The 16,875-nt window shown below is 62.1% G+C and overlaps 6 protein-coding genes across 6 annotated transcripts; all 6 read left to right on the top strand.

The window, feature by feature from the left end:
* Positions 1-391: 391 nt before the first annotated feature.
* On the top strand, positions 392-1,783 carry LMJF_22_1120 (conserved hypothetical protein; the record flags this gene model as incomplete). The annotated part of the gene is made up of 1 exon (XM_001683211.1): positions 392-1,783. One exon carries the CDS (start codon positions 392-394, stop codon positions 1,781-1,783), a length of 1,392 nt encoding a protein of 463 aa, XP_001683263.1.
* Positions 1,784-2,340: 557 nt separating this feature from the next.
* LMJF_22_1130 (conserved hypothetical protein) lies at positions 2,341-3,621 on the top strand (the record flags this gene model as incomplete). Its single annotated transcript, XM_001683212.1, has 1 exon — positions 2,341-3,621. The coding sequence occupies one exon, from the start codon at positions 2,341-2,343 to the stop codon at positions 3,619-3,621; it is 1,281 nt and encodes a 426-aa protein (XP_001683264.1).
* A 775-nt stretch (positions 3,622-4,396) lies between these two features.
* Positions 4,397-5,698, top strand: LMJF_22_1140 (putative adaptor complex AP-1 medium subunit; the record flags this gene model as incomplete). Its single annotated transcript, XM_001683213.1, has 1 exon — positions 4,397-5,698. The coding sequence occupies one exon, from the start codon at positions 4,397-4,399 to the stop codon at positions 5,696-5,698; it is 1,302 nt and encodes a 433-aa protein (XP_001683265.1).
* A 1,191-nt stretch (positions 5,699-6,889) lies between these two features.
* On the top strand, positions 6,890-10,060 carry LMJF_22_1150 (conserved hypothetical protein; the record flags this gene model as incomplete). The annotated part of the gene is made up of 1 exon (XM_001683214.1): positions 6,890-10,060. The coding sequence occupies one exon, from the start codon at positions 6,890-6,892 to the stop codon at positions 10,058-10,060; it is 3,171 nt and encodes a 1,056-aa protein (XP_001683266.1).
* Positions 10,061-11,127: 1,067 nt separating this feature from the next.
* On the top strand, positions 11,128-12,489 carry LMJF_22_1160 (conserved hypothetical protein; the record flags this gene model as incomplete). The annotated part of the gene is made up of 1 exon (XM_001683215.1): positions 11,128-12,489. One exon carries the CDS (start codon positions 11,128-11,130, stop codon positions 12,487-12,489), a length of 1,362 nt encoding a protein of 453 aa, XP_001683267.1.
* A 976-nt stretch (positions 12,490-13,465) lies between these two features.
* LMJF_22_1170 (conserved hypothetical protein) lies at positions 13,466-16,282 on the top strand (the record flags this gene model as incomplete). The annotated part of the gene is made up of 1 exon (XM_001683216.1): positions 13,466-16,282. One exon carries the CDS (start codon positions 13,466-13,468, stop codon positions 16,280-16,282), a length of 2,817 nt encoding a protein of 938 aa, XP_001683268.1.
* Positions 16,283-16,875: the final 593 nt, after the last annotated feature.

A 16,875-nucleotide genomic window follows, 5' to 3' on the forward strand; every position in this document is an offset into this window, starting at 1 on the left:
TGTGCACGTCCACGTGCCCGGCCACGACCGTGTAGCGGTCTCCGTCGTCCTTCAGTGGTGTATAAGTGTGTGTCGGCCGCCGCGCGGCAAGACACAAAATGCGAAGCAGAGAGACGGACTGGCGTACACGGAGACGCATCGCCAACTTCCCTGTAGCTAGCGTCATCTAACAGTACGGTCGAGGTTACGCCTCCGTCTATCTCGTCGAGGCCGCTGTGAGCGCGAGGTCGTTCTCCTACTGCATCCCTGTTACAACGACCTCCCGTGCACGGCAGCGGCTGAGTCGTCGCACTGCTCACGCTCTACTTTTCTCTGCCCGCCTTCCCTCCCCTCCCCTTCTCTCACGCCTCTCCGTCTCGCTGAGGCGAGAAGCATCCGACGGTACATCGGCATGAGCTCTGCATTCGCCATTCAGCATTCCCACATCGCCAGCCAGCCGGTGCAGGCACCGCCGCCAGGGTACATGATCCTGACCGTGGTCGGCTCCGGCGTCTCTACAGGTGTACCGGTCATTGGGCACCTGGGGCGCGGCTGCGCATGCGAGCACGCCGTCGCTGACCCAAGCGGGCCCAACTGTCGCAACAACATCAGCCTCCTCATCACGCTTCCCCGCCGTGACCTGCCCGACTTGCCCGTGGCGCGAACGGAGTCGGCGACGACGGCGGCAGACACAAAAGATGCCGAGAACGACGGTGGAACGAGTAGCAGCAGCGGCGCTGCCGGTGCTGTCTCGACCACGGCGCTCCGCCCGTCACACTCATGCTTTGCAGCGGAGCACGCCAGCAACTACATTGGCCCAAAGCCTGTTGCGCACATTCTCATTGACTGCGGCAAGACGTTCCGTGACGCGTACTTCAAGGTAATGATCCGGTGCAGCATCCGCACCGTGGACACGCTGCTGCTGACGCACGGGCATGCGGACGCGGTGGCTGGCCTCGACGACCTTCGTGATCTGCAAACGATGCACATGGTCTCCACTGGGGACTGGGTGATCGACAGCTTTGTGCCCACCTACCTCTCCCCCAGCACGCTGAAGACGCTGGAAAAGTCGGTCGACTACATTATTCGAAACAGCGTGAAGAGCGGACACGCAATGTCGACGCCATCAGAGCACGCCGCGCAGCTTGCCGAGCGTCTGCAGCAGCGCGAAGCGCAGGTGATGGCCAACGGCACGGCGCACAAGGAGGGCGGCTGGCGCAATATTGGCATCCGCCGCAGCACAGCGCTAGACCTCTTCTGCATGGATGAAGAGCGGCCGCTGAGAATGCATCTCCCCATCACCGCCACCGCGGCGACGGCGGGCGGCACCGACGCCGCGAGTGACCTGCCCTTCTACTCCTTCCCAGTGGAACACGGAAAGGGCTACATCTCCATGGCGTGGGTGTTCGGCCGTGGCACCGCCTTCAAGAGCCGGCAAACGCAGCAGCAGCAGCAGGGGAGCTGCGTCGTGTACATCTCAGACGTGAGCCACATCCCGGCGACCTCGATGGCGTTCCTGCAAGACCTCGTGAAGATCGATGTCCTTTTCGTCGACTGCCTCTCCCCGAGTGGGCGCGTGAGCCCCGTCCACTACTGCGAGGATGACATGATGGCTCTGGTGGTGGCCCTGAAGCCTCGGCACGTCTTTGGTGTCGGCATGCACTGTGCGCTGGAGCACTTCAAGTGGATGGCGGAGCTTCAGAACGCCTTGGACAGTCACGTCGCCGCCGGTCGTCTGCAGGCAGGCGAGGTGCAGTGTGTCGAGCTTAGCTATGATGGCATGCAGGTGTTATTGCCGCAGTGACGGGAGGAGAGGAGGAAAGGGGAACGCCACACCTCTGCGCGCACATGTACATCTCCCCCCCCCATCTACTCTCCAGCTGGAGTGCGTATGTGTATCTCGTTGGCCATACAATCGTATTTCCATGCCACTTTCAGCCAGAGAGAGAGAGAGAGAGAGAGAGAGAGCGTATGTGTGTACGGAAAGGGGGAGGCGACGAGAGTGCGCTCTGCCTTGCTGTGCGGAGATCCTCCCCCTAGTTTGCCTCCACAGATGCTCGCGCGCTGGGCTGATGCAACCCCCTGCACGCTGGCGTGCGTTTTCTCCTCCCTCGCAGAGCTTGGTGTGCTTGAAGCCCCACCCCTTACCCCTCCCCGCCCCCGCCCCTCCCGAGACAACGGTTTTTCAACCCTCCGTCCCAGCCCTCGGCCCGGACGCCCCATCATACCGCCAACGCATTCGCAGCATCAGCAAGGAAGCGAGAGCGAGCGTATGCCTGACGCAGCATCTCGCTCGTTCCAGTGCTCAGCCCCGTCTTCCCCCTCTACACACACACGCGCGCGCGCACGCATGGTGAAACGATGACGGTGCTGAGGCGAATGCGACTTACCTTCGTGGGAACCGGCGTGTCGAGTGCGGTTCCGGTTATCGGTCATCTCACGACAGACTGCGCGTGCCGCGACGCCATCGCGAACCCAAGTGGCCCGAACCGCCGCAATAACGTATCGCTGCTCATCTCCCTGCCTTTCGCAGAAGGCAAGTCGGGTGTGGAGTGGCATCACGTGCTGATTGATTGTGGCAAAACATTCCGTAGTGCCTACATGCGCGTTCTGGCGCCGATGCGGGTACAGTACGTGGACGCACTCCTCATCACACACGGGCACGCAGACGCCATGCACTGCGTGGAAGAGTTGTGTGGCATGCAGGCCGAAGCAGCCGCCCGCTATGCGCAGTCGGTATCGCCTTCGTCGTTGCCGTCGAGTGCAGGCAGAACTCTCGCCTCTGCCGTCGTTCCCCGCACCCTTCGGCGAGTCCCGACGTTCCTCACTGCACCGACCCTGGACCAGATCGCAATGGTCTCACCGGAGCTTGTCACGCAGAGCTTCCACATCGGCGCGGCCCCGACAACGGGGACGGCGTATCATAGCGCACTTGCCGCAACGGCCGACATGACCGCCAGGTCTTCCTCCTCCGCTGAGGTGCTGTCGACGGTGATGGATATCTTCTACATGGATGACACGAAGCCGCAGCGCATGCACGTACCCTTCGGGCCTCTGAGCCTTGCAGCATCAGCCGCACGAGGCGTCAATGCCACCGACGCCGCGAGTGACCTGCCCTTCTACTCCTTCCCAGTGGAACACGGAAAGGGCTACATCTCCATGGCGTGGGTGTTCGGCCGTGGCACCGCCTTCAAGAGCCGGCAAACGCAGCAGCAGCAGCAGGGGAGCTGCGTCGTGTACATCTCAGACGTGAGCCACATCCCGGCGACCTCGATGGCGTTCCTGCAAGACCTCGTGAAGATCGATGTCCTCGTACTGGACCTGCTCGCCGAGCACGGGGCGCCGTCGGCGTCGCACTACTGCGCAGACGAGGCTATCCCTCTCGTCGTGGCACTTGCTCCTCGGCGCACGTACTTCGTCGGCATGTTCTGCAGCCTCGAGCACCACCGCACAAACGAGGCATTTGCGCGAGAGCTGGCCGAGCTCAAGATGCGATACCGAGACGAACTCGAGGTCGTCGTGCCGGGGTCGTCCGCTCCCGCGGTCACGGACACTGACAGGGAGAAGAAGCTCGCATTTGTGAACCGGGTTTGCTCCATGGAACTGGCGTACGATGGCCAAGAGCTCGACATGGATGCGTGAGTGCGACGCCTGACTGGCGGCGTTGGCGGTGGATGCTGTGCCCTCCATCCCTCTCCTCCCTCGCCCCCGCGTTGGTTTCTGTCTCGCATTCTTACCGCAGCCGTTGTTTCACTGACGCGGGCCCCCGACAAATCTGCGTGTGTGGGGGGGAGGGGGGGGGCTGTATGGGTGCCGATGTCGTCACGGCAACGGAAGCGGATGCTGCTTATCGATGTGCAACACGCAAACATAGCGATGACACACGGAAGGAACACCGAAACACACACACACACAAAGTGGCGTGCGTTTGTTTGCTTGTTGGCTCAGCTCATCGCACCACTGGAGCACTCGCGCGTCTGGAGGTGCGAGGGAGACGGGTGCCGGCTTCGTCATGCAATGTGATCACGAAGACGCTGGATGTGGGTATCAAGGTCAAGATAGAATTCGACGGCCACACCCCTTCATCTGCCATGTGCTACACATGCATATGCACATATGCATGTGGGAGGAAAGAGGAGGGAGGGAAAGGGGGGATTCACTTGCCAGACCCTTTCATGAATGCACTGCCCACTCGCGCATCTTCGTGTTCATCGCTCGCTCTCTGCGGATTTTCCCTGACCCCCACCCTACTTCTCCACCACCACCGTGCACCAGAGCTGCGTGCCGTGCCTCTCTTTTTCCCCTTTCTTCTCTTCATCTCCGCCTCGCCGGATCTCTTCTGCTACTGACTTTAGTACACACACACGCACACACACACACACACACAGGCACGTGCCCCTGTACGTCTGCAGGTGCGATGGCGTCGGTGCTGTACATCTTGGACTCGAAAGGGAGTCCCCTCATCTACCGCAGCTACCGCGGCGATGTCTCGCAAGACGTCCCGAGCGTCTTTCAGCAGCGCGTCATCGACGAAGAAGAGAGCCGCATCACCCCCGTCTTCGAGGAGCAGGGCCACACCTACACCTTCGTGCGCGAGAACGACGTATATTTGCTCATGGTGAGCACTATCAACGCATGCTCCCTGCAGCAGGTCGCCTTTCTGCGCCGGTGCGTATCCGTCTTCAACGCCTATTTCAAGACGGTGACGCAGGAAACGGTGCGGGACAACTTCGTCATCATTTACGAGCTGCTCGATGAGATGTGCGACTTCGGCTTCCCGCAGTTCACGGAGGAGAAAGCACTGCGGGAGCACATACTGCAGAGCACCTTTCTCACCAGGATCTTGGGCAACAAGACGACGCTCGCGCAGAGCGAGCTGCCGGCGGCCGTGACGGGAGCCGCCGGGTCGACGCCGTGGCGCTTGCCGCGCAACTACAAGTACTCAAACAACCAAGTGTTTCTGGACGTGATCGAGCAGGTCGACATGCTCGCGAGCCAAGCCGGCGAGACGCTCTCGAGCGAGATTGTCGGCACTGTCAAGATGCAGAGCCGTCTTTCTGGGATGCCCACCTGCACCGTCGGCGTCAACGACAAGATTCTCTTCGACCGAACCGGCCGCAGCGGCAGCACGGTAGAGATGGAGGACATTACCTTCCACCAGTGCGTGAAGCTGAACCAGTTCGAAAGCGAGCGCGTCATTTCCTTTGTGCCACCGGACGGCGAGTTCACGCTGCTCTCCTACAGGCTCAACGAGCGCATTCAGCAACCAGTGAAGGTGAGCTGCATCTTCACGCGCCACGGCACCACACGAGTGAAGGTGCAGTGCACACTGCAGACCAAGTACCGCGCGAGCCTCACGGCGAACGAGATGGAGGTGTACATCCCGATTCCGTCCGACGCCGATTGCCCTCAGTCAAACAGCCAGACAGGTCACCTGCAGTACGCGCCGCAGATGAATGCGCTTATCTGGAACCTCGGCAAGATCGCCGGCAACCGGCACTGCTCGTGCAGCGCGGAGTTCCACCTGCCCAGCATCCGCAGTAGCGACATGAAAGACCTGTCGAAGATGCCGGTGAAGGTGCGATTTGTCATCCCCTACTTCGCCGCCTCCGGCTTCCAGGTGCGCTACGTGAAGGTATCGGAGAAGTCGAACTACGTGGCAACACCCTGGGTGCGGTACGTCACGCAGAGCGGCGTCTACGAGATTCGAACAGACTGATGACGGAAAGATGGGCAGGTGCCTCTGGGGGGAGAGGGGGGAGGGCAGAGAGGGGGAGGGCGTTGTCGGAGGAACACAGTGACAAAGGACAGCGAAGAGGTGCGATACGAAGATGCAGCCCTTGTCTACGCGAGAGGGCTGGAAGCCGGCAGACAGAGGAACAACATGCACAGCAACCACCCCCTCCCCTCCCCCTCCCGCCGAGTACGCACTGCAGCTGCAGCGTCTGCATTCGTCGAGTCCACTGTGGCCAACCTCGCGCGCCGAGTGTCGCTCGCCCTTCAACCCCTCCTCCCACCCCTCCCCACCCCACCCGCAGTGCTGCGTTGCCTTTCTCAGGTAATCTCCTTCGGTTTGTGCTGAAGGCGACCGTCGCTTCCTTGGCGGCGGCTTGCCACGCTGAGCGCTCTGCACTGGTGCTTCCTTCACTTTCTCCTTGTCTTCTCTCGTTGCTTTTACATGGACGTATCGTTGCCGCTTGTCTGTGTGTGCTATCCCTTCCTATCCTTCGGAGAGTTTACGTATCGGTGAGGGTGCGTGTATGTGTGTGTGTGTGTGGTGTGTGGTGTGTGTGTGTGTGTGTGTGTGTGTGTGTGTGTGTGTGCTTCACGCGCACTGTGTACATGGCTGGTTGACACCGCGCCGTCCACGTCCACAGTGGCGGCGTTCCATGCACACGGCGCGCGTCGGGACCACCGCGCCCCGCTGGAGGAGATACACATAACACACGTGCGGCTGCGTCTGAGGTGATGTGGTTGGAGGAACAACGGAAAGAGACGAGAAGGGAATGGGGGCCGCAGAGACACACAGCAAGGAGGAGGGTAAGGAGTGTCGTGCTGCGATGGCTCTCCATAGTATCGCCAGCGCCATTGTGCCTTTTCCTCTGCCCATGCCGCAACTCCCTCCCTCTATACATATATATATATATATATATGCATGTATGTGCTTGCCTGTCGCACTCCGACGTGCGAAGCTGGTGAGCGCTTTGCGGTGCCGCACACACAACGATACATTCTCTTTCTCCATCCCCCACTCTCAGAGTGTGCAGCGACGTCGGGGTCACGGGTACACAAGCTGGCTTTCACATACGAAGTTCCGCCCACACACTGCACTCTCCGCCCGCCGCCGCTGTAGTAGCAATAGCAGCAGCATCAGAGGGAAGTGGCACTACGGTGACAACCGAACGAGGTAATGACGACCAACATGGCTGTGTCGGCCCCGGTTATGCCACCGGCGGCTGCAAGAGAGCACAGGCCTGTACGGGCAGCAAGAGCGACCGCATCAACGACGTCGTCGGCCGGACGCAGGGCGCGTTCTGCACGCTCTGTCCACTTCGCACTCGAGCCTGTAGCGCGTGATGTGCAGAAGCATATGGAGCGGCAGCTGTGGCACTGGCTGGAAAAGACACACAGCATGCTGCGTCCACTCGAGGCGAGTGCGCGTGGTCAGGTGCAGGTGATGGAGCGCGCTACCGCGGCGGCAACGGCCACCACTGCCGACACCGCTGCCCCACCAGTGGTGGTCAAGGCGGTTGCGGTGACGCTGCCGCCATACAGCGAGCATGCGCATGATACATCGGAGGACGAGGACATATCCTGGTCTCGTGCGCAGCTGGTACCGAACGTGTCGCTTGCCCTGTGGGAACAGCGCCGTCGTCAACTGCGGCACGTGGCCGGTGTAGTGGATGTGTACACACTGGCCAGCATGTTGCGCGACACCCGAGAAGGCAGTCCCAGGAAGAGGCACGGCAGCAGCGGCGGGGCCGTCCGCTTCTGTGCGAGCTTCCTCGGCTCCAGCTGCGATACAACTGCCTCCGGTCGGGTACCAGTGCCGGTGCTGGACGCAGATGAGATCAGAGAGCAAGGGTGGGCCCTGGATGTGGTCGTCAAGCAGCCCACGCAGCAGCAGTATCACCAGAGCGGCAGCCGCGGTCGGTGCTCCAGTGGCGCGTCGCCGCTGCCCCACCCCACCGTATTCCTATTCGCACGTGACTATATTGACCACGCAGAGGTGCTGTGGAACCTTGTGCAGGAACGCTGGGGGCGGGAGCGGCTACCTGTGACGGTGATGCCGACGTGGGTGAACACGGCGGCGGTGTTCGGCAGCGACGACCCGCAGGTGGAGGCCGCAGCAGCTTCTGCCCTGACGGATGACGCTCTCGAGAAGCTGCGGCGCCACATCGGTCGATGGCTGAAGGGTGCGTCGGCAGCCGACAAGGCAAAGAAACGGGTGGCAAGCCAGGCAGCGGCGCTTGCAATCGACACGTACGGCGCCGCTGTTGCCGCAGCCATCGCCAGTGATGAGCAGGCGCTGACGGCGCACGATGCGGCCGACATTACATGGGGGGTCTGCACCGCACTGGCGCGACTTCATCGCGCCGGACTCGCACATGGCAACCTCAAGCCGAACAACGTCTTGATTGCCCAGTCAGTGGACGGTCGTAGTGCTGCGCAGGCAGAGCAGGCCCCACGCGAGGTGCACGTCACCGACCACCTCCTTCCGCTGCTCCCTGATCAACTGGTGGATCCGGGCGAGCTCCTGAAACTCCCGTGGGCTGCCGCTGTCACCGCTGGCGGCGCACCTGCCGAGCCGAAGAAGTCGAGGCCCGTCACGATGAGCGGCTACGTGTGCTTGAAACAGCACGAGGAGGCGGCCTCGATGTCGTACCTGTGCGGTGGCGGGCTGCCTGACGCGGTCGCCGTCCCGGCGTTCTCGTTGAGCGGGTTCCTCCTGGGTAACGCCGTCAGCGGCAACGATGACGCTGCCGTGCTGGAGGGTGGGGTAGACTGCCTCTCGAACGCGGCCTATGAGGCCGTGCTGCTGCAGCACCTCACCGCCCCCGAAAGGGTGTTGCTGGTGGCGGTGGACAGCAGTACAGCTAACACTGGTGTACGGAAAGACGCAGCAGAAGTCGGAGCAGCCCTCAGCACCGGCGGGACGCACTTCAGGGTGTGGGTGGATACGCAGCACGCCACACCAGCCAGCGACATCTACGCACTTGGGGTGCTCCTCTACATGATGCTGATCGGTCGGCTCCCACCGCTGCCGCGCTACCGCCGTGTATCTCGAGGCACATCCAGTCCAGCAGCCGTCGGCGCTCGCCCTCAGCGGATGTACGAGGCGGTGGTCAACGACGTTGTGTGCGCGCTGTATGAGAGCGCGGCGAGGCACAGCTTCAAGTGCGATCCATCGCCGATGATGGACGAGCTCAAGGCCTTCCTGCAATCCGAAGCCGCACGCGAGCATCTGCCTCTTGTCCTGGCGCTCGCGCGTGCCGGCGTGCGGCCAACGACGATGGACATCCTTGTCGGCATGCTGCACGTCAACCCAGCCAAGCGGCTCAGCCTTGCGCAGCTCCAACATCACGCCTTCTTCCGCACGTACGGGCGGCGTCGACACACCCTCCGCGCTGAGTTTGCGGAAGCGGCGCGGCGGGTGCAGCACGCAGCGCCGGTGACAAGGAAAGACCCCTTGGGCCAAAGCGTTGTCGCAGCTGTTCGACGACGCATGATGCCGCAGAACATGGGGGCCACTGCTAAGGCGGCCGCTGAGCGTCCTCGCTCGCCGCCCCCACCATCTGCGGGCCGCCTAGGTACGGTGGCGCCGCGCGTACCTTCCATGGCTTGCACACCAAGCCGCATCAGCGAACGCGGCACACCAGATCCAGTGCTCTCACCCGCGTCTCCCAACGCCGCTGCCGCTGAGCGAAGTGCCTCCATGGCCTCCGCGGGCTCTGCTGGGGAAGAGGCGCCGCGACCCATTTCACGATCTCCCCCTCCTCAGCTCCTCCGCGCGCCGCATGCCATGTACCTTCCCTACAAGAGACGCGAGACCACCATATCGCCCCCATCTCCCTCTCCAACACTGCCAGCGCAGGAGGGGGAGCAACACCAGTCAAAGGAGCCCTCATGCTCGCTGCTCCACAGCCGCACGCTGCAGCTCTCCGCCCCCTCGTACATGGGGCGAACCCATTATGATCTCCCACGCCGCCGAGCCTCTATCCAAGACGACATGGACAGGCCGCTAGATCAAAGCTGCAGATCAGTGATAACCGCGGTGTCGAGCAGATCCGTCGGAGCCGTACTGACTCCGCACGCTGTCCGGCGCCTCTCTCCCTTGGGCCGCGAGGCGTCGGTGCTATCGCAAACGTCTCTCGACGCTACACCCGCCGCGCGACTCGGCAAAGCCGGATCAACCCTGCACGCGCCACGTCGGCCTGTCATGCGACGTCAGTCCGCGTGGATGATGCCGCATCGCTCCTCTGTGTACGTGGTGTCGCTGGCCCTGCTGTTTGTCGTCCGGCTTAGGCGCCGCCGGGAGCGCACATGGCTTCTGGGTCGTATACGGCGCTGTCATCGATGACGCACTGACGCGCGCCAGTAAAGGGGAGAGGGGGCTGTGAAGAGTTAGTAGCTACTTCACTGACTCACCCCTCCTCATCGACGACTTGCTCTCCCTCTATTTCTTTCTTGTCTTCTTGGCCTTCTCATGTGACTTTGTATGTCGCCCACTCGGCGCTTGCATCAGGTCTTCTCAGATCGCGAAGTGATTCGAACGGCCCACCCACCCACCCCCCTCCCCCTTAACGCACGCGCACACGCCTTCCCCGCCCTCCCCCCCCCTTTTCCTCTTCGTTGCTGCTGACCCCACCGCGCCTTCAAGGGCTCTCGTTGCACCCCCGCATGCCTGTGTGTATCCGAGCTTTCTCGTGCGTGCGTGCGTGCTTCGAGGAGAGGAGGGGGAGGGGGAGGGGGAGGGGTGCATTCTTTTCCTCTCATTGTACCTCTTCGTTTGTGTGCTGTGGTGCACCATACAGCCTCTATTCCTTACCTCTATTCTGCCTCCCTCCCTCCCTCCCTCCTTCCCTCCCTCCCGCACCCCCGCACGCACGCACGCACGCACGCCCTCAGAACTTGGCAACGAATAGGCGTGCGTGCGTGCGGGCATCTATCCGTTTCTCAGTTCTGTTCGGTTTCTGTATGAGATTGTACATCCACTTCCATGCGTTCTGCAGAGCGCGCGCGCGCACACACACACGCAAAGAACATTTTAGACGTGCGATGCAACCGAACGCTGGTGTGCCGACGCCCGCATCTTCCGACCAACTGATGCCGGCGGAGCAGGGTCTATCCTCATGGTACATGCGTGTGGCTGTGTGTGTGTGTGTGTGTGTGTGTGTGTATGTGTGTGTCGGGATGTGTCAACCTTCTCCCTATCCCACTCCCTCTTACCGCCCCGTTGCCCCCACCCCTCTCTCTCCCGCCCACACCCCCTTTTTATAACTATCGCTGGCATTGCATCTCCGTTCGCTTCACACACATGCACAAACACCTCTCTCGGGTGCCACAGAGCGCGAAGGTACGCCCTTCACAGCTTGCACCACCCACCCACCCTTCTTTTCTCAGCACATATACGAGCATACACGCAACATGTCCTCCCAATCTGGAGCTGCTGCCGCGACCAAGGCGCTTGTGCGCTGCACGCGACGCATCCGCGACCCGTTAAACTACCTCGTCATGCAGCCGACAGATCCTGACCAGGTCACCACCTCCATCCGCACCGCCGACGCGGCCATGGTAACGTGGTTTGTTCCCCTGCACAATCTCCAGTACTGCCTGCACAAGCGGTACGAAGCTGAGCAGTTCGGGGTGATGATCGTGCCCAAAGGTGTTGCCGTCCCAGAGGCAAAGCCGCTGACGCCGACGGAGGACAGCGTGAAGGCAGCGGCGGCGCGGCGTGGGCCATCTGTGGTTCCGCGGTTCATGCGCATGACGGCTCCGCGACCAAGCGGGGCTGCTGACGCCGACGCCGGGGCTGCCGGATCCTCGCCCGCATCCTCGCCCTCACGGCTGTCCTCTTCGCCATCCCTATCAGAAGGTGGCAATCAGCTCAACAACTACGTGAACGAGGATGGTGACACGGTGGTGCCCCTGGGGCTCGTCACGATGATAGTCGGTAACAACATCCCTGCCAAGCAATCGTGGGTAGAACGCCTCATCGACCCCGCGCCGCACCCGACGCTCTCGATGCGAGTCATGGTGGTCGACCGCATTCACTGGCAACGCACGAGTTGGCTGGCCGGAAGCATCTGCAGCAGCCTCTGCTGGGGACGACTGCCGCAGCGCATCTTCTCCATCAACCTCGACTACAAGAATCCTGTGTACATCTCCGGCGGAAACGCGGCGGCCGCGGCGACGGCGGCAGCCAAGGAGAGCGCGCCGCTGTTCAGCAAGCACGCCCGCCAGCCGTTGGTGTTCGACAAGGTGGCGCAGCGCTACACCTCGCCCTTTCAAATCGACGTTCCTGGTCTGAACTTTAGGCTGAAAATCGAGGACACCGGCAAGACGCTCTTCGACACCACCTCGCGGGTCGTGGACGGCTTCCTCGATAACGAAAGCGCTCTGCACCGGCTGGCGCTGTCGCGCGAGGTGAACATGCTCGGGCTCGGCGGCTCTGTGTACCGGCAAACCTTGTGGAGCAGTCCGTCGCTACCCAACGTGGGCCGCGTCGTCGAGTGCGAGTTCGGCTCCCTCTTCGAGCGCTACTTTGGCTGCTCGCCGGTGGGCGACCCTGTTGCCACGTGGCTAGTGGACGCAGTGGACAAGACGCTTATCTATCAGATGGAGGGCGAAGTCGAGGACGAAAATGACCCGAACAGCGCCACGACGTATGGCGACCGTTCTCTGACGGAGCGTGTGCAGAAGAAAGCAATGAACCGGTACAACAACTTCCGAGACGACATCCGGCACAAGACGTACAGCGAGCTCGCTGGTGACGAGGTGCCACGTTGAGGGAGGAGAGAGGCAGAGAGCACGGTGCGCAACGGAGAGGAGCACGACACATTCGCCCACGCCGGTACGTCGGTGTTCCGCCCACTTCCTCCTCCTCTCAGCCGTCTCGTGACCTCCTTTTCTCGCGGTAGATGATGAGCAGCGGCTAGTCTGTGCATGTTTGTGTCTGTGTCTCTCTCTCTCTCTCTCTCTGTGTGTGTGTGTGTGTGTGTGTGTGTGTGTGTGCCCGTGTATGCATCTGGGTGGCGGTGTCGATACTTGCTAAGTAACGCACGCGATCACGTTAAGGAAGCTGTGAAAAGTAAAAGTGCAACAGTACAGCACCGCGTGAGCCCTCCTCTCCGGGTCAGGCTGCTCTCCCTCCCTCTCCCCCTCTCTGTGTGTGTGTGTGTGTCACCTCGCCGTCTCTTTGCGGATCCCATGCGACAGGGCAACTTGCATCTGTGCGAAGAGGGGACGTGGAGTGGTGTGCCCGGCGTGCGGGTGGCGGGTCTCTGCCTGGTAAGCGCCTTCTCTGCCCTAGGTATCTGTGCCATCATGCCGGAATCCAGTCGCTGCCCATACGATTCCCCACCCCGAACTCCCAAACCTTTCCCCACCAATGCGACTGCAGACCCACGTGACAAGCACAGCAACAACGCGTTTGGCTGCTGCCGGAGACTCTGTTTCTTCTGTTCTGCATATCGCCTCTTGCACCGCCGCTACCGCCCCCTCCCTCCTTCGCTCTAGACGCACAGAGGCGGTCACGCGTCAACGAGCGCGGTCCCTTCCCTTTCCCTCGCTGCAGACCGACACACCAAGCACGATGTCCGCGCCAGCGACTGCAGCCACCGCGCGCATCGCAAGTGGCAGTGGTCGTGGCACCATTAGTGGGTATCAGGAGGTGAACCCGCATGCACGAGACCCTCGCTTCTCGCAGTCGCACCACGCCGAGCACGCTGGGGGATCGCCACTCCGCAGCAAGAGCTGCGGCAGCATGCATGCCAGCACTGCGGGCGGCACGGCTCACCGCCAGGTGATCGGCAACTACGAACTCGGCCGTGTCCTCGCCACGGGTGACTTCGACTGTCGCACGCGTCTGTGCAGGCACATCACCACCGGTGTGCGGTATGTGGTGCGCGTGTACGACAAGCGCGTGCTGGCGGAGGCGCAATGGATGTGGAACCGTGTGGCGGAGTCGATCCGGGTGCAGCGCACCCTGCCAAAAAACAAGTATGTGCTGGAGATGGTCGAGTGCTTCGAGTCGAACACATCCGTGTACATGCTGATGCGTCTGTTTCCGTCCATGAACATCACCAAACTCTTCACGGACGCCGCAGCACGTGCAAAGCTGCTGTCTTGCCTGCAGGCCATGCCGCAAGCCCCTGCTCATTCTTCTGCCGCGGCGACCTCGACTGGCTCACCGACAACGGAGCCAGAGAAAACGGCGGAGGGAACACCTCACCGGAAGCTGAGCCGCTTGCGTGCGCTGCCGGCCATCGATCCGACGACCCCCATCACACCGCAAGTGACGTCGTCGATTACGCCTTCCGCGACGAGCGCACTCAAAAGCGTCTCGTCGCGCGGGCTGAAGACGAACATGCGGACCCCCAGTGCATCTGCAGCGGAGTCACAGTCGTCAGGTCATGGCACCGAGGAGGCGGCTGATGCGAACGAATTCTTTCTCCGCGGCAGAGGCAAGCAAGAGAGTACCCCCAGCACCGCCGCCTCGACGATGGCGATAGCCTCTGTCAACGCCTTCCTTGGCACGGCGGTGCCGTCGCACGTGCCGCTGTCGCTCATTCGCGACCTCTTCGAGCAAGCCGTGAAGGGTGTGTCGCACCTGCACCAGTACAACGTAGTCCACACCGGCATCGCTCCTGATCACCTCCTGGTGGGGACCAATGGTCTGCTGCGTATCAGCAACATGGTTTCGTGTTGTTTTTGTGCGCAAGGTGAACGGCTGCATGAGCTCCGCGGCACGCGGCACACCGTCGCTCCGGAGGTGCTGCGGGGCGAGTCCTACGACCCCTACCTCGCCGATGCCTGGGCTCTCGGTGTCGTCCTGTACTTCATGCTGAACCGTGGTCGCTACCCACACGACGGCGCGAGCACCCTTCGACACATTCTCCACGGCCGAGTGCGGCCCTCACGGCCTGGACTGCCGTCCGTTGCACTGGACCTCGTCTCCCGCCTACTGCAGGGGTCCCCAGAGGAGCGGCTGCCGGTCGACGCCATCCTAACCCATCCCTTCTTCTCAGCGCCTTTTCCAACCATTGCCGAAGAAGCAGCAGCGGAGGCGGCGGAGCTGCAGGCGCAGCATGTGCGCCACCGACTCACCACCGGTGCGGCTGCCCATGGCGGGCACAGCGTTGTGAGCTACAGAGACGACGGAAACGGGCGTCGACTGCGAAGCAACGAGACAGCGGTCGACGCCGGCAGGCGGAAAGCATCATCGCCGCGCTGGGAGTCACTCATGACATTTGAGAGTGGCGACAACATCACCGGCAGAGATGAGGTGGACAGTTCGGGGCTCGACCCTCAACACGACGACGGCGACGCATCCGCAGAAGACGGCTCGAGACGGAGCTGCAGAGACACGGTCTGCCCGCCACGAGTCGGTCTTCCCACGCACCAGCCTTCTGCTGCGCCGCGGTCCCCGTCGGCGTCCGTGAAACGCGCGCACCTCGCCGCGTCCTCCCTCGCCAAGACGAGGCCGTGCCAATCGGTGGCGGGGTCCGTGTCGGCATCGCCCCGCCCCGTCTGGTGCCCCCAGCTGGCGCCGACGCTAGACGCTCTGGAAGACCTCGCAGGACGTGTAATCCAGTACCACTACCGCCAAATGAAGCACCGCCAGCGGTATCGAGCGGAGACCCGTACGCTGGTGGAGCACAGTCAGAGCATGCGTCGAGCAAAGGTGGAAGAAGAGGGCATCGGCGGTCGACAGCAGTCCTTGCTCGGTCTAGTCCCCGCCGTCGCTGTCGTATCCAGGCCGCTGAGTCTTGACCTTGTATCGTCGTCCGCAGGCACGGCAACGCCGAAGCAGGACGAGGTGCTTCACCGGCAACGGCAGCGACAGCAGCAACCAAGCGACTTGTATCTGAAGCGGAAGCCGGTGATGGCGGTGAATGTGTTGGACGCTGCGGCAGGCTCGCAGTCGCCAAGCTCCGTCCGCCGTCGGGCTGCGACCAACAACAGTGTTGCCACGGGTGGTCATTTGGAGGACGAGCCGCTGTCCCACTGGCACAAGCCCGGCACGGCTTCTCCAGCCTCGACAATCCAGTCCGTGCTTTTGACGGGGGCAAGCAGCGCTGTCATCGGCATCCGCTCAGGCTCACCCGGCAGCCTCGACCGCGACGATGACGGCACCGAGAGCAGCCTCATCAGCAGCCTCGACGGTGCGCTGCGCGCGAACGTAGCCGAGGACACCAATGTTGTCGCCTCCCTCGACACAATCCCGCAAGAGTCGCTGAAGCTCCCTGTACCTCTTCCACTCAATCAGCGCAGGCCCGGCAACGGCGTTCGGGCGTGCAGTACCCCAGCCAACAGCGTTTTCATCGCACCGCCCCCGGTTCGCCCCTCTTCCAACTCCAGCGCGCTGCCTACGCTAGCGTCGCTCCACGGCTTGGGCGGCAGTTTCGGTCGCTCCGCCGATTGCGCGCGCGTGGGGGAGGGGATGATGGTGAAGGATGATGAGAGGTGCCCCCTGTGCCACCGCGAGCCCTACATGACGCGGGCTATCGGTGTTCGCCCATACGGGGGCACCTCGTACGTCTACGCCAATGGGAAATTTACGAAGGTGTTGTCGGAGTGAGAGGCCGATGAACACATCGCCAACTTGGCTCCCCACTTCCTCCTCTCACAACGCAGCTCGGCCAGCGCGCTCCGGCAGACCCGTCACCAGGCCCCCACCCCCCACCCCACCCTACCACACTACCAATGCGAATGCTGCTACCGCGCAACGCCGTCACACGACGGCTTCTCCCTACTCCTTTATCGCGCACGCTTCCTTCACACACTGTCGTTCGTGGCGCTGATGTTGCTCATTCGACTGCACGACGGAAGCTCTCCTCCTGCGTGTATGTGCGTGTGGTGTGTGCTCCAGATCTGATGTATTCAGCTGCCTCTCTTGACTAATCTCTGTGTGTGTGTGTGTAAGTCCACTTCCTTGGTGCATATCCCTCTCCTCTTCCCACCCCCTGCTTCGTGTTGCTTCTCGGCTTGGCCAACATGTACTACCCCTTCACAGCTTCTCTTGTATGTACATATCGTTTGCATGGTGCATGTGTGTGTGTGTGTGTGTGTGTCCCTATCCCTGCGTGCGTGCACGGTGATCAGCACCTGTATGTGTCTATGGAAGTCGAGTGACCCCACGCCCGATCACACTTGAAAACGAACACGTCCAGC

The sequence above is a fragment of the Leishmania major genome, chromosome 22, assembly GCF_000002725.2.
Source record: "Leishmania major strain Friedlin complete genome, chromosome 22".
In the NCBI taxonomy this organism is placed as follows: domain Eukaryota; phylum Euglenozoa; class Kinetoplastea; order Trypanosomatida; family Trypanosomatidae; genus Leishmania; species Leishmania major.